Source organism: Centruroides sculpturatus, unplaced genomic scaffold (assembly GCF_000671375.1).
Source record: "Centruroides sculpturatus isolate CEXI.00-Female unplaced genomic scaffold, Cexi_2.0 scaffold652, whole genome shotgun sequence".
In the NCBI taxonomy this organism is placed as follows: Eukaryota; Metazoa; Arthropoda; class Arachnida; order Scorpiones; family Buthidae; genus Centruroides; species Centruroides sculpturatus.
Genome location: NW_019384803.1, coordinates 229920 through 246250, shown reverse-complemented (window position 1 = coordinate 246250; position 16331 = coordinate 229920). Strand labels below are relative to the sequence as shown.

At 30.6% G+C, this 16331-nt stretch overlaps 1 protein-coding gene across 1 annotated transcript in view; it reads right to left on the bottom strand.

Annotated features, from left to right (window-relative positions):
- LOC111629602 (protein ecdysoneless homolog) overlaps positions 1 to 16331 on the bottom strand; it is a 48422-nt gene that overhangs the window by 26075 nt on the left and 6016 nt on the right. The window contains exons 3-5 of the mRNA XM_023373501.1: positions 4802 to 4919; positions 1783 to 1870; positions 761 to 967 (exon numbers count right to left, since the gene is read on the bottom strand). Coding sequence (XP_023229269.1) covers positions 761 to 967; positions 1783 to 1870; positions 4802 to 4919 — 413 coding nt within the window. The remainder of the gene's footprint in view (positions 1 to 760; positions 968 to 1782; positions 1871 to 4801; positions 4920 to 16331) is intronic.

The following is a 16331-nucleotide window of genomic DNA, read 5'->3' as shown; positions in this document are numbered from 1 at the left end:
CGCAGTTTTTCCTCCTGATGGCCAACGCCCATAACGGAGTCCGATAGACTAAGTCCCGAGTCTACACTTAGAAGAAGTGATATTTTTATATTTTGTGCACGAATTGATCTCCCATACGAAAGTAATATGAACTCTATCTACAAGGTGTCCTATATCTACAGAAACGGAGACGACGACAACTAAACAGGTCGTATGTTTAGAATCATTTTGTGAGCTCTCTCTCTCGAACGCGCATTAGCATAGATTTAGTCGTAGTCTCTAACTTGTCGCTAAATGGTTGTAATCGACATTTTTGTATTCGTTTGTTTGAGATTTATTAAATTTACTCTTGTTTTATTTTATAAGAATGTTTCCTCAATTTATTCCGAATCAGATCGCAAACGCGTGTTAATCCGCGTATAATAAGTTTGATTAACTGGTGTCAAGGAATCCTGACGAACATCTGAACTTCTCGTTCAGATCATTTTAAAATACGCTCTCCTATGTAAGCTTTTTACGATCGGATCTTACGATTCGAAACTCGGAGAACTATTCTCACGGAATAGGCCGATTAAGTGGTACTAACGAATTTGTGTACCCCCGGCTGATCTCACAATAAGGGAATTTCAATATAAAAAAAAAAACATATTTTAGAACACAATCCTAAATCTATTTCCAATGTTAACTTTTTTGGCATTAGTTTGAGTCTAGTTTTTCATATAATTAAGTAAAATTTATAGCAAATAATACAAATGCTAAGATAAAATATATTAATTTTTCAGGAAAGATCAGTAATGAAGTTAATCACATACCCCTTTATTCGATATTTTATAGCTTGTTGAATTGCTTGACTTGCTTTAGTAGGACATGAGGTACTGACAACAGCTTTAATGCAATCTGAAATTTTTGGCTTTTCAGTAGGAACAGATGATTGAGCAGGAACTTGAGTACTGCTGATAATGTTAATGTTTTGTCGATATATATATACCTTCAATAAAATAATTAGAATAAGTCTAATAATAGAAATAATAAAATATGTTTTTAAATGCACTTTAAATACAAATTTCAAATAAACTAGCATGTTGAATAAACTGAAAAAAGCTGAGAAAAATTCTACTCTAAGGTGATAAAAGTTCAAGAAATTTAAAACATTCTAAAATCCCAAATACTAGTTATATTTGAATAAATTTGTATAGATTAAAAGAATATTTTTATTTTTAGATGAGAATTAATCTCAAAAATATTTATCAAAGTTTCAGTAAATTACTTCCATAAAGTAACAAAAAGTTTCTTTTCCTACTTTTTGTAAAGATTTATGAAAAAAGTCAAAAAAAAAAGATGTCAAGTAATGAAAAATAAAGTTATAATGAAATTTATTATAAAAGTAACAAATTATCTAAATTAATCATATCATTAAATACAAGATTTAGCAGTTGTATCTGATATATCCAGTAACATTAGACATAAAACTTGTATGTTTATGTCTTTAAAAGATTTGTTAAAGAAATGTAAGATTTAACAAATAAACAAATTTATCTACTTGTTAAATTATTCAGAAATTTAATGCATTTTATTTGAGTACAGAATATGCGTAGGATTAGTTAATTAGAACTTCAAGTAATTTATTTTTGGTAAGATTTTTTGTGTGCTGTAAAAATGAGTTAATAAGAAATATTTCAAATTTCTATTTTTATTTTACACCATTAAAATCCAATAATGATAAAAATGTATTGCTTAATTTTATTGATAAGATTTAAATGTTTGAGTAATTTTAAAAGTACAGTATATTTCAAATCATATTACCCTATTTTCACTTGTATCAGGATTAAGCCATTTTGGCAGTGATTCTGCGGCTTCAATAAGTAGAAATTCACCATCATTATCCTTCACTCTAGAAGAACAAGATACAGAAAATTGTATTAATATTTAAATAAATTATAGTATTTATAAAATAGTTAAATAAATTATAATTAAATATAGGAAATTAAAAACAGTTACTAAAAATATTAGTTAAATAAAATTTTTATGTAATAAATATCTCAGTGATAATTTTATGATAATACATTTATACATTTATTACAAATCATACTAATAAAAAATTTTGTTTTTCTATCTATGAGATAAAAACATTGTTGTGTATTTATATACTTAAGTTAGTTCAATTGTCAAAACAATAATAGTTCCAAATAAAAGTAATTAGTAATTATAATTAAAAAAACACTTTTATTATTATTCAGATTGGTTGGTCTAAGGAGCAAAGGCCCCACAATATTCAGATAGAGTTAGAAGTACTTGAAATCATTTGAAGAAGTGGTTCTAGCAATATAAGGTATTTAGAATAATTACTCTCAATTATTTCATATATTCAATTACATTTTTTATATTAATTAAATTATCAACAACAGTGAGGCAGATAATAGCGAGGGCTTATCAGACCAATGATTGGCACAAATGCTCAGGAATCAAAGTGAAAACATTTAATAAACACAAAAATGACTACTTAAGTATGGAAATAAAAAAACCTAAAATGCATTTTGGACTATTTTCTGGTAGGAAAGTCCCTCATCAGTTGGTATTAACTAAAGATTTTAGTATATTTAAAATTATATAAGGTAAAGATAAACCTAAAACTATGCCTAAAGCTATACATGAAGATGAAAACACTGCTGTAACGGTATGAGCAGTAAGCATCATCAGTGTAGACAGGTGTAATAAATCTTCATAATGTTGCAGGGTAGCGTGACACACAGGGTGCGGAAACAAAACAGTTATAAGTTAGCCAATTATTAGTTTACATTTATGAACTAAAGTTATACAGACAGATTATGTTGATAATTTAATTAATATAATTATACCAAGGGCTAGAAGTAAACTTGTAATAATTTTGTTACATTTTTTATGTTCCATCTATCACTTCAGCAACATTTTTGATGTTGCTCTTGATGAACACACCTGAACAGATGTGTGCTCAATTCTTCAAAGATGAGCACACATCTGTTTATGATATTGTCTACTTTACTTTTTCATTCTAATTCTGAACAAAATGAACATCTGAAAAATTACTCAGCCGTTTCTTTATTACACTAAAAAGCAATGATAAGAACGTGAAGACATTATCAATAAAATCAGGAGTGTTAAAGTGCTGCAGTATTTTCATGGCAGAATTTATGAAATGGGTCACAACTCAAATCTGACAAATTCTCTAGAGGAACCAAAAAGCCATGGATAGATAACTGAAGACAAGTATATCCAGACTTTACAGAACCATGTGCAAAGACTTTGGATAAGGCTTATCAAATGGAGTACAGGTATTATCTTATCAAAGTTCTAAAAAAAATGCAAGCAGTTGCTTGGAACCAAAACTTCCAAAAATGGTCATTTCTAACAAGAAATACTTCAATGTTATCTAATAAGTGAGTTTGCAAAACAGCACAAGTCTAGTTAAAAGGACTACAGACATTTCTGGTGAAGAACATCTATCATATCTAACTCAGACTCAGAAAGGTCATGTTTAGTGAACTGTGTCTTTTCAAGAAGGATGGAAGAAGTGGACAAATGCAAGAGGTAGTTGACTGCAAAAACTATCAGGATAAAATTTGACCTAAAGCTAATGGTAATTGCTGGGTATCTGATGGGTAAAGCATCTATCAGCAAGATTCAGCACATGTTCACAAAGCCTAGAGTATTCAGATATGGTTCAGAGAAGAAGTGCAGTTATCTCCATAGGAATGGTCCTCATCAACCCCACACTTCAATCCCTTGATAATGAATTATGGAAGAAACTGATGTCTGATATATGTTCTAGAATGTATAGTGACATTAACTTCCTGATTATAGTTCTGAAGAAATCTGCATTAAATTTTCCACTGCCCACCATTCTTTCCATGATAGACAAGTGTCTCTAGAAACTTTCCACTTGTATCAAAGTGAAAGGTAAACCATTTCCAGAATAAATAAGGATAACAAAACTAGACTAGCTAAGAAGCTTAAAGAAATTCAGTTTTTTGTAATTACAAAATTTAAAACTGTAATAAAGTATAACATGAAATAACAGAGTATGAAATGAGAAAAAAAAAATTATTATGAAAGCAATTTAGTCTTTACACTAGCAAATTTTTGTTTTTTAGTTTAACAGATACTTTCTGATCAGACCTAACTTCTGTTTTAAATATAGAGACTGATATTTTTATATTTAACACAATATTTTCTGTAAAAGTTATTCAGCAAGACCAATAATTTTACATTATTCTGACTTAAACGATGTTTAAAATAACTCAAATAATATATTCAAATAATTTTCATAGCTGAGTTCAGAATCAGATAAGCAGTTCAAAGGATTAAATATAAAGTTAAAATTTATACTTGTTACATAGCCATTGGTTACTATGTTTTCTTATCTTCACCAACCAAATCCTTATTTTGGGTAGTCTCATTACTCCAGATTCAACTTCTAAGCAAAACTTTTATTTCCTGTTTCCAAAGTTCTAAAGAAGTGTCTTTAACACTATTATTTTTTTTTACTCATATTCATATATTATATTTGGCTATGTGCATTCTAATTATACTCCTTTGATAATGATTTCCAATTTGCCTTTAATTACTGACAAATATTTAAAAAAAAAACTTCTAAAAGTTTAAAATTTAATTTATTTCTTGTTATATGAACTTGGTTCATGAATATTTTGTTTCAAATCATTTATTAAACTTTTCTCAAATTTTTATTTTTATAACTTTGTAATATACATTCTTAAAGTATCACATTCATTTTAAAGAGAGTCTCATGAAAATAAAAAAAATAATTAATAAATAAAGCACTAATTACTTCACAACTAAATGTTCATCTTCTTTAGTTAACTGCATTAGAAGAAATACAATAAACCATTCATCTTCAATATTGTCACCAAATTTTGTAGAACCTTCTAAATGAGCAGGCATTTCTTCTGTTTAATAAAATAAAAAACAAATGTTAAAATTCCAAAAAATGAGCAATAATGTTTCTATTAAATAAATAGTTATTCTATAAATTTTAGTATTTAAAAACAAAAACAAATTTTATTATTATCTATACAAATGCATCTAATTAAATTTAAATGACCAGGTAAACTGCAACAGAACTACAGTACAGAAATATAATCCAATTTAATCTTAATTTGTCAAAAATACAGATTTTTAATGAAATAATTGAAATGTCCAAAACTTTTGAGGAATTTAATAATTTCTTATCCTTTTAAATGATTTTGGACTATTTATCAAGTTATAGTGAAAACAAACAAATTGTTTAATTTCAAAAATTTTAACTTCAAGCAAATCTTTGTTGTTTTAAAAATGAATTGAAAGATTATTAAAAAATTGCTTTGTCTTTGACTTTCTGTTAATCCTACTTGACAATCACTATAGCACTTTTATACTGCAAGCAACAAAAGATAAATTCTCACTAGACATATATTAATACAAGTTATATAAAACTGGAAGCTATACTGAATGTTTAAATGCCTTTATTTAAACTCCAAAGAAGATTGAATGGAAAAAAAATTAAATTTTCCTTGGGCATTCAAACAACCAGTACAGCTTCCAAATTTACAGAACGTAGGGTATCTGTCTACAGAGAATTTACATAGTAATACCCAGGAAGTGAGTAATAGTAAAGTGTGGTTTATCAAGGACATATTACAAATTTGGCTGCCTTGAAAGACAATATCACATTGCAAATGAAAAATATCACAAAGGATCAGTTACAGTTGGCCATTAAACACATTAAAAATGTAAAATCTGATGTTGTAATTGAGATTCAAATCTTGTCAGCAGCAGATAGAGCTGTCCAAGCCTTTTGTTCATCTATACACACAAATGAGGATGTTTGTTTGCTTGCTTGCTTTGCATGCCTAGGCCATTCGACCAATTGCTATGAAACATTCAAATACTTCCAACTTACTTAATGTCATACATTCCACCCCAAATTATTGATTGGATTTCTATACATCAATTAATTTCTGCCTACATTGGATTGCCGTTTTTACATGTAGTGCTATCTATTGGAAAAAATTTAACAAAATAATTAACTAATTATAATTCTTACAAAAAAAGGATATAATTTTAAAAATATATATATATTAATTTCGTCGAACTACTGTGACAATGATATAGTGTGACATAGATGTGCCATTACACCATTACTGTGACAGGTAGCACATAGCACTTGTCTGTGTGGAGTGTAGTAGTGTTTTGCCCCCGTACATCATACTTTTCCTGTTAGCAATAGTCATACTGGTTACGTATCTAACTCCATTCAAGGGAAAATTTTTGAATTGAAATAACGTGACTTGCAGTACAAATTGGAAGTTCATATTAGTTAATCTGGTCCTCTTTCTCTTATGATTTCCAAGTCAGGTCTCGCCTTTCGTCTATCTAACTCCATTCTCGATATTACAGAAGAACAGAGATGGAAAGACAACAGTGGGAATTTATAGGTCTACAATTTTTCAAATTGAAGTCCAATAAGTACCCTCCAGTAACCGAGTGGATAAATCCACCAAACACTGGTAGTCAGTCTTGGGTTTGCACATGGACAACAGACTAGCTATGTGGAGTTTTCTGGGATTTTTTTGTGTTAGTAATTAAGATAATGTCTGCGTTTACTTCATTGGCCGTTTTAACAACTAATGAGGTAGCTGCTTTCCCTCTGTGTATTTATCTGTAATATCCAGATTTTACCAGTTTGTTCATCCATTTTTGTTGGTTGTACCAAATTATAATTAATTAGATTTACTGAGCTATTCATATGTTGTCTGTTTTACAATTAACTTTTCGTAGCTTTTTAAAATTGGGTAACTATTTGCAAATGCATTGTGCCTTGTATCATGTTCTTTCCCTTCTGGTAGCTTTTTGTTAGCTTTTGTGCAGTTTGTGCCCCATCTTATAAACTATCAAAATATGTAATGTGAATGTCATAAGAAATGTAATTTCATATGTCAAAAACGATATCCTAAATACTGTTTCTCAGTGTACTGAGTCAAATAAAATTGTACACTATTTATTACTATAATTAATAAATTATTTGAAAAATAAAGTTTGCTTTATCTGGATTAAATTTCTGGAGCTATTTAAATGCATCAGAGGATAAGCTATGGTTATCCTCTGATGTATTTATATATTGTCATAGATATGTAATAAAATACAATAAAAAAAATGCAAATGCACCTACTAATTAAACAGATATACCGTATACTGAAACAGAACATTAAGTACAAAACTTGCATACACAATATGTAGCAATATAACAGTTTTAAATAAAGATTTAAAAAATAATTTTATTTTCAATTTAATTTATCCACATTTTCATCTGTAATTTCAAATTATCATCCCTATTAAATTTTTCCAGAAACCAAATATAAATTTTCTTTCTTTATACATGATACTAATAATTACATTATTTAATTTTATAAGATTTTTCTTGACAGAACAGTGGAGAAAAAAAGTCACAAAACAACTTGTAAACAGTAAAACTATCTACTGACCAAATGGATTAAAACAGCTTCTTCTAGCTGCAAAGCAATTTGAGTGCCAGCTATCGATTACTAAACATATTAACTCATGTTAGGAACATAGCTGAAGGACCAGTATAACTACTGACTCTGCTTATACAAGTATTAGATGTCAACAATAAAAGATGCAGAAAGAGAGAACTTCATTGTTTTTTATTTATATTTCCTTGCATTATTCTCAATTGAATATTTTCAAATTCTAGTTAGTAAAAGCATTTAAAATAACTATCACGACTATTTAACTGACTGACCAAAAATTACAACTTTAAATCCAAATCTTTATCGGTCTGTGTCTATTGAATAATGAAAGACTGATGTTAGTGTTAATAAAAAGTTAGTGTTCAATATCATTTAAATTTTATTTTAATCACCACTTTTTTATATTTGTTTTTATTAAATATTTAGTAATATTTTTNGATTATACTGTTTATGTGCTTGTTTCATATTATTGAAGTTTGTTTTTGTTTATATTTGTGGCTTTTTTGTCAAAAGGTTTTTTTGACATGAATGCAGTCAATTGTCATAGGAAACTGGTAAATTATTATTTGTTTTTTTTAATGAATTTGGTTTAAACAACACTTCAATAAATTTAAATAATACAATTTAAAAAATTTCTTACTGTATTTCATAATTACATTTATAACACACATTTCCCTCACTTAATGAAAACTCTGTTACATAGCAAAAAGCCATTAAATAACTCATTTTTCCCATTGAAATCCCATTAATTTCAATGGGAAAAATTATAATGTATTCCATCCCAACTAAAGATATCCAAACAGTTTTTACAGAAATAATTTATATATTGACTTTACATGATAATTATGTTTTATTACTTCAATAATTTAAATGAAAATAAGCTTTCATGCTAAGAAATAGAACGAAATTATTTCAATTCATTTTTTTTTTGTGATTATTAAAAAGTATTGTTAGATACACTGAAGAGCAATTGAATTAGGGATAGCTGGCGTTACGCAAATTTTGAGTTGTGCATAAGCATGAAAGTGATTTGCAGATGAGGTAAGCAGCAGTTTGACAAGCTAAGGAGTGCTGTTAACGGTATCAGTAATAGTCAGAAGCAAAATGGTTAAGAGTAAAGATCTAAGTGCATTTGATCATGGACAAATCATCGGGGCCCAATGAATGGGTCACTCCATTTTGAAAGTAGTGGAAACACTGGGATTTTCATGCACTACTGTGTCTAAGGTGTACCATGAGTATGTCAATTCCAGTAAAACCATCGCTGCCAGGGTCAACTGTCAAAACAGCATGTGGATGAGAGAGATCATTGGTGGCTAGCCTGCAATGTAACAGTGGCTAGACAGGCCACAGTGCAACAGATCACCTGTCGATTTAACGCTGGTGCACAGCAAGGTGTAAGCTGCCACACCATACAAAACCATCTCCTCTCAATGGGGTACAGGAGTCATCGTCCTATGACAGCCCCCCTGCTGACTGCACAAAACAGGGCACAATGATTAGCATGGGTACGGGAACATCACCATTGACCGTCGAGATGTGGAAAAATGTTGCCTGGAGTGATGAGTCAAGATTCACTTTGGTACATGCCGATAGCAGATCATGTGTACGTTGTAAACCACATGAAGCGACAGATCCTTCCTGCCAGCGGGGACTCTTCAAGCTGGCAGGGGTGGCATTGTTGTGTGGAGACTGTTCACATGGACTGAAATGGGACCCCTGGTACGCGTAACAGTGTCACTGACAGGTGAACATTACCAGTATATCCTTGACAACCATCTGCTACTGTTTGTTCGTTCTCGACAGCCCACTACAGAGATTGTCTTTCAACAAGACAATGCACCATGCCATTGCTCCTGAATTGTATTGGAATGGTTGGATGAACATTCCACAGACCTGCACGTGCTTTTCTGGCCATCACAGTTACCTTACCTCAATCCAATCGAGCACATCTAGGATGCAATTGAGAGAGATGTTCAAGGCTCCGACCACCTTCCATCTAATCTTCATGATTTGTGGAAGATTATTCAGGACTCGTGAATACATAAGGCTTTCCATCGCTTCCAGTGTCTTGTGGAATCCATGCCAAGATGAATTGCAGCCGTCATCAAGGCGAAAGGTGGTGCTATGTGCTACTAGGCAGGTATCCCTAATTCAATTGCTCTTCAGTGTAAATTTAATTTATTTTGCTGATGGAGAAGTTTATATTAAGCAGTATAATTTTTATTGAAATAATTACTAATATATGTAAATTTTACTATTTACACTTTTTTATATGTGCTTCTCATCTTTCTTGAAATTCATTTAATTTCTGAATAAAGTAAAGAAAACAGCATTGAATATAAAGGAATTTGTTAATACATGTCTTCTGAGTGATGACTAGCCTCTGTCAAATGTTGAAGTTAGGACATTGCAGATGTGCTGAATTGTCAAAAAAAAAAACCCCTTTTAAGTGGTTGTATAAATAAACAAAATAGATTAGCTTTAAAAGTTCCAGATATCTTTATGCAACTACTGTGACAATTAAAGATATCTGAACCTTTTTGATGAATTAAATTTTTAAGTTACTTAAAAATTTAATTCATCAAATTTGTTCCCAAATCCTCCAAATTCATAGGCTGACACCTGTACATCTTCATGAAAGATACCAAAGCATATGTGATAGCAGTTTTGAAACTAATGCTTATGGACAATGCTTTCTTGTCTGAATTGTCCATTATTTATTTCATATCAAAAGTGTTCAAAATTTTATTTTCCTTTTCTTCTTTTTTCATCTTAATCAAAGAATCCACATTAATATTCAAGTACACATAATGTGAATTCTTTATCATTGGAGTGTGAAAATTCATCAATGAAATCTGTATCAATTTCCTGGTACCAAATTTCTTGCAAGAACCAAAATCTTCGCTTTTGCATAAGCCAGTTCATTAAATTCTTTAATGTCTATGATGAATTGAAGACAAATGGAATCCATTGTTTGTAAAGTGACTACCTTTTCAATCCTTTGCTCCAATCATTGCAAAATTCTACTCATGCTTATTATACTTGAATGGAAATATAGCTCCAAACCTACTTTGTAGTACCTTCTAAACTGCAAGATAATAAGCTATTGGATAATTGTTTAGAAGGTATTACAAAGGTTTGGTGCTACATTGCAAAATTTTCTCATTATCTCTTCTTCTTTATTTTTTAAAATTATTTAGAGCATTATTATAATTGAAAATTTGCTTTAAAAATTCCTTTATTGCAAAATAGACTAAATACAACATTTGAAAACAGAAATTATGCACATTTTGACAGTTTTAGAGATCAGTAAATACACATTTTTATTGAAAGCTTTTTTGGTAGAAAAGTTATTATGCCAAAAATTTGAGTCACTGCCAAATAGTAGTATAACTTCTCAAAAGTCATTATAGCAAAAGTGAGCAGTTGTTAACACGTTCATGGCATTACGAGTCACATGTGACTCGTATGCACATGTCTAGTTAGGGCTACAGACATAATTGCAAGTTTTTCTGTGGGGCGGNTAAATTCTCACTAGACATATATTAATACAAGTTATATAAAACTGGAAGCTATACTGAATGTTTAAATGCCTTTATTTAAACTCCAAAGAAGATTGAATGGAAAAAAAATTAAATTTTCCTTGGGCATTCAAACAACCAGTACAGCTTCCAAATTTACAGAACGTAGGGTATCTGTCTACAGAGAATTTACATAGTAATACCCAGGAAGTGAGTAATAGTAAAGTGTGGTTTATCAAGGACATATTACAAATTTGGCTGCCTTGAAAGACAATATCACATTGCAAATGAAAAATATCACAAAGGATCAGTTACAGTTGGCCATTAAACACATTAAAAATGTAAAATCTGATGTTGTAATTGAGATTCAAATCTTGTCAGCAGCAGATAGAGCTGTCCAAGCCTTTTGTTCATCTATACACACAAATGAGGATGTTTGTTTGCTTGCTTGCTTTGCATGCCTAGGCCATTCGACCAATTGCTATGAAACATTCAAATACTTCCAACTTACTTAATGTCATACATTCCACCCCAAATTATTGATTGGATTTCTATACATCAATTAATTTCTGCCTACATTGGATTGCCGTTTTTACATGTAGTGCTATCTATTGGAAAAAATTTAACAAAATAATTAACTAATTATAATTCTTACAAAAAAAGGATATAATTTTAAAAATATATATATATTAATTTCGTCGAACTACTGTGACAATGATATAGTGTGACATAGATGTGCCATTACACCATTACTGTGACAGGTAGCACATAGCACTTGTCTGTGTGGAGTGTAGTAGTGTTTTGCCCCCGTACATCATACTTTTCCTGTTAGCAATAGTCATACTGGTTACGTATCTAACTCCATTCAAGGGAAAATTTTTGAATTGAAATAACGTGACTTGCAGTACAAATTGGAAGTTCATATTAGTTAATCTGGTCCTCTTTCTCTTATGATTTCCAAGTCAGGTCTCGCCTTTCGTCTATCTAACTCCATTCTCGATATTACAGAAGAACAGAGATGGAAAGACAACAGTGGGAATTTATAGGTCTACAATTTTTCAAATTGAAGTCCAATAAGTACCCTCCAGTAACCGAGTGGATAAATCCACCAAACACTGGTAGTCAGTCTTGGGTTTGCACATGGACAACAGACTAGCTATGTGGAGTTTTCTGGGATTTTTTTGTGTTAGTAATTAAGATAATGTCTGCGTTTACTTCATTGGCCGTTTTAACAACTAATGAGGTAGCTGCTTTCCCTCTGTGTATTTATCTGTAATATCCAGATTTTACCAGTTTGTTCATCCATTTTTGTTGGTTGTACCAAATTATAATTAATTAGATTTACTGAGCTATTCATATGTTGTCTGTTTTACAATTAACTTTTCGTAGCTTTTTAAAATTGGGTAACTATTTGCAAATGCATTGTGCCTTGTATCATGTTCTTTCCCTTCTGGTAGCTTTTTGTTAGCTTTTGTGCAGTTTGTGCCCCATCTTATAAACTATCAAAATATGTAATGTGAATGTCATAAGAAATGTAATTTCATATGTCAAAAACGATATCCTAAATACTGTTTCTCAGTGTACTGAGTCAAATAAAATTGTACACTATTTATTACTATAATTAATAAATTATTTGAAAAATAAAGTTTGCTTTATCTGGATTAAATTTCTGGAGCTATTTAAATGCATCAGAGGATAAGCTATGGTTATCCTCTGATGTATTTATATATTGTCATAGATATGTAATAAAATACAATAAAAAAAATGCAAATGCACCTACTAATTAAACAGATATACCGTATACTGAAACAGAACATTAAGTACAAAACTTGCATACACAATATGTAGCAATATAACAGTTTTAAATAAAGATTTAAAAAATAATTTTATTTTCAATTTAATTTATCCACATTTTCATCTGTAATTTCAAATTATCATCCCTATTAAATTTTTCCAGAAACCAAATATAAATTTTCTTTCTTTATACATGATACTAATAATTACATTATTTAATTTTATAAGATTTTTCTTGACAGAACAGTGGAGAAAAAAAGTCACAAAACAACTTGTAAACAGTAAAACTATCTACTGACCAAATGGATTAAAACAGCTTCTTCTAGCTGCAAAGCAATTTGAGTGCCAGCTATCGATTACTAAACATATTAACTCATGTTAGGAACATAGCTGAAGGACCAGTATAACTACTGACTCTGCTTATACAAGTATTAGATGTCAACAATAAAAGATGCAGAAAGAGAGAACTTCATTGTTTTTTATTTATATTTCCTTGCATTATTCTCAATTGAATATTTTCAAATTCTAGTTAGTAAAAGCATTTAAAATAACTATCACGACTATTTAACTGACTGACCAAAAATTACAACTTTAAATCCAAATCTTTATCGGTCTGTGTCTATTGAATAATGAAAGACTGATGTTAGTGTTAATAAAAAGTTAGTGTTCAATATCATTTAAATTTTATTTTAATCACCACTTTTTTATATTTGTTTTTATTAAATATTTAGTAATATTTTTATTAAAGTAGTAATAAAAACCATAGTCCACTTAATACTTAATTGCTTCTTGTTCTTTCCTTTGTTCTTTGGGAGTAGGCACAAAATAGCTATGTGGAACTTATCACAAAGGAACAATATTTGATTTATCAAATAGTATTCTTTTGTGATAAGTTCTACATAGCAATTTTGTTCTTACTCCCAAAAGTTATAGTCCACTTATTTCAACATTCAGAGTGAAACTGAATCACTAAGCATGCTCCAGGAAAAACAGCAGTACATTGAGCTTCTGTGGAATGGAGTCCCATGCACCACACATCTAACAATGTAGGCAAGACATTATGTGGCAAGTTTGGTCAGGAAAGCAAGAAATGACATTGAGAACCAAAGGCAATTTTCATGCAATGCATCCAGTGTTTTCAGACTGAAAACTTTTTTACTGGCTGACATAAAATTTGGGAAATTTTTTGGAATACCATTCTTTTTCTATATTGATATTTTTTCACTAGAGTAAATATAAAAATTTTTTGTTAAATATATAATGAATTTGAAATATTGCAGTCTCATAAAATTATAATTTTGGGAAAATTTTCCTGAAAAAATGTTGATATTTGGAGGAAAAGTTCAATTCTGTTGGGGATTTCTAAAAATCTATCTGGTAAAAACATAGATGCCATCAGCTGAGTGAGCTCAACTGCTCAAGCAATTTCCTACTGCACAGTTACACAACTGATGGGTCAAAGGTGGAAGCACTTTGAAGAGTCCAGAAGTGCATCCAGCAAATGCTCACTAAATACTACATCACTAGTTCTAAGCCAATGAGTAGGCTAGAATGCTAAACAAAAACAGTAAAGTATTGTTACCAAGTAATAGATGATATAGATAATAGAAGTTGAATCATTCAGTGAAATTATTGGAACACAGGATTGTGGAATTGGAGTAAAAAAAATTGCTACCAACTCCAATTCTGGTTTTAACATTAAAAAAATCCTGCAACAAATTGTGTAACTTTCCTGGCAATATTGTGTGTGGTGCCATTTATTATGATATTTTATTTAAAAAATTTTTTTTATTTAATTATTATAAAATAGCAAAAAGTTTAAGTTTCAAAAGAGAGATGAATTTTAAAAAAATTGTAAATGCTAATAATAAGTAAAATCTTCATTAAGTCTGACTCCCCTATATTCCCCACTCCCTTGACCTTTATGTCCATCAAAATTTAATAGCATCAATGCCCTAATACACAAAACACCCTGCAAAATTTCAGAAATTTTCAACTAAAAGGAACAAGAGTTATTAAACTTTAAAATGGATGAACAAAATTGTGGCCCCTTCACACACACATGCACTAACATCTATACATACAGGAAAAATACCCAAATTTTTTTTGCATTTCTCAACATTTTAAGGTTTCCCAAGTCTAAAAATCCAGCAACATTTAAAATTTTTGTGACACCATCTGTTACGATATTTTATTATTAAAAACTCTTTATATTTTAAATTATTATAAAATGGCAAAAAGCTTAAGCCTACACTCAAAAGGGTAGGGATGCATTTTATAAAAAATTGTAAATGCTAATAATGAGTAAAATCATCATTAAGTCCTATCCTACTGGTCTCAGTGGGAAAAGACTAACCAGGGAGAAGACCGCAAGCTCGCACGCAAGTTGATTGACAAATTCCACCGATACCAAAAACTTGCCCAAGTTCTTTCCCAGGGAGAAGACCGACCTGAAAAAGATAAAATCATTCTGGTCACTTACAACCCTTATCTCAACTTGCTGTATACTGAGACAGCTAAAAAAAGCCATGTCTGCATCGCTTACAGAAGATGTGCATCTGTATTTAACATCCTATGTAATGGAAAGGATGAGCCTGACTGGGAAAGACTTCCCGGTGTATACAGCATCCCAATTAAGGATCGCAGATGCGACAGAAACCTAGTCTATGTAGGCTCTACGAAGCGCTCCTTAGGAGTTAGATTAAAAGAACACTCAGCTGAAATACAGAATGAAAGAATCACCACTGCTCTAGCCATTTACGCCTTGGATCTGGACATAGAACTGGATTTTAATCAAGCTAGAATTATTTGCACTACACAACACGCACACCACCTGAGGTGGTTGGAGGCTGCATGTATATGCATAGCTAGCCTTAGCAGTAATAAGTGCATCAATCACAAGGAAGAGATAAATCTATCAGTAGCATGGCAGGCACTTATGGACAAAAATCTATGATTACCATCAAGCATTGGAGAACGCATGCCCAAGAAGACTTAATCGAGAAGCGCATGTTCGAGTTTCAAATTTGTTTTCTTCGATCTGCATTCCATAAGAAATTCAAAGTTACCTGAAGAAGAACCTGTTCAGTTTGAAAAAGTTAATAACGAACTGTATATTTTTTGTTGTGAGTCATCGTGGGAGAACACACTGGTAACAGGTTTTGAGGATATTGTTAATTTACTACACTCCGGTGTTGAGTAAGTGATTTTGTAAATTAGCTGTTGTCATTTACCAGACTTACTATACACAGGATAAGAATTATTGCTTGATTTGGAAAACAACATTTATTGATTCATATTATACAAGGAATGCATTTCCCATATATGAATTAATAAATGTTAATGTTTTCCTAATCAAACATTAATTCCTATCCTGTGTATAAGTCTGGTTATTATAACAGATGTTGATGGCTGTTATTGAAACTAATGAGCAAGGTTGTTAAAAAAGCATCAATAAAAACAAACAAGCAATCATTTGTGCACTATGAAATGTTTACTTCATAGCAAAACACAA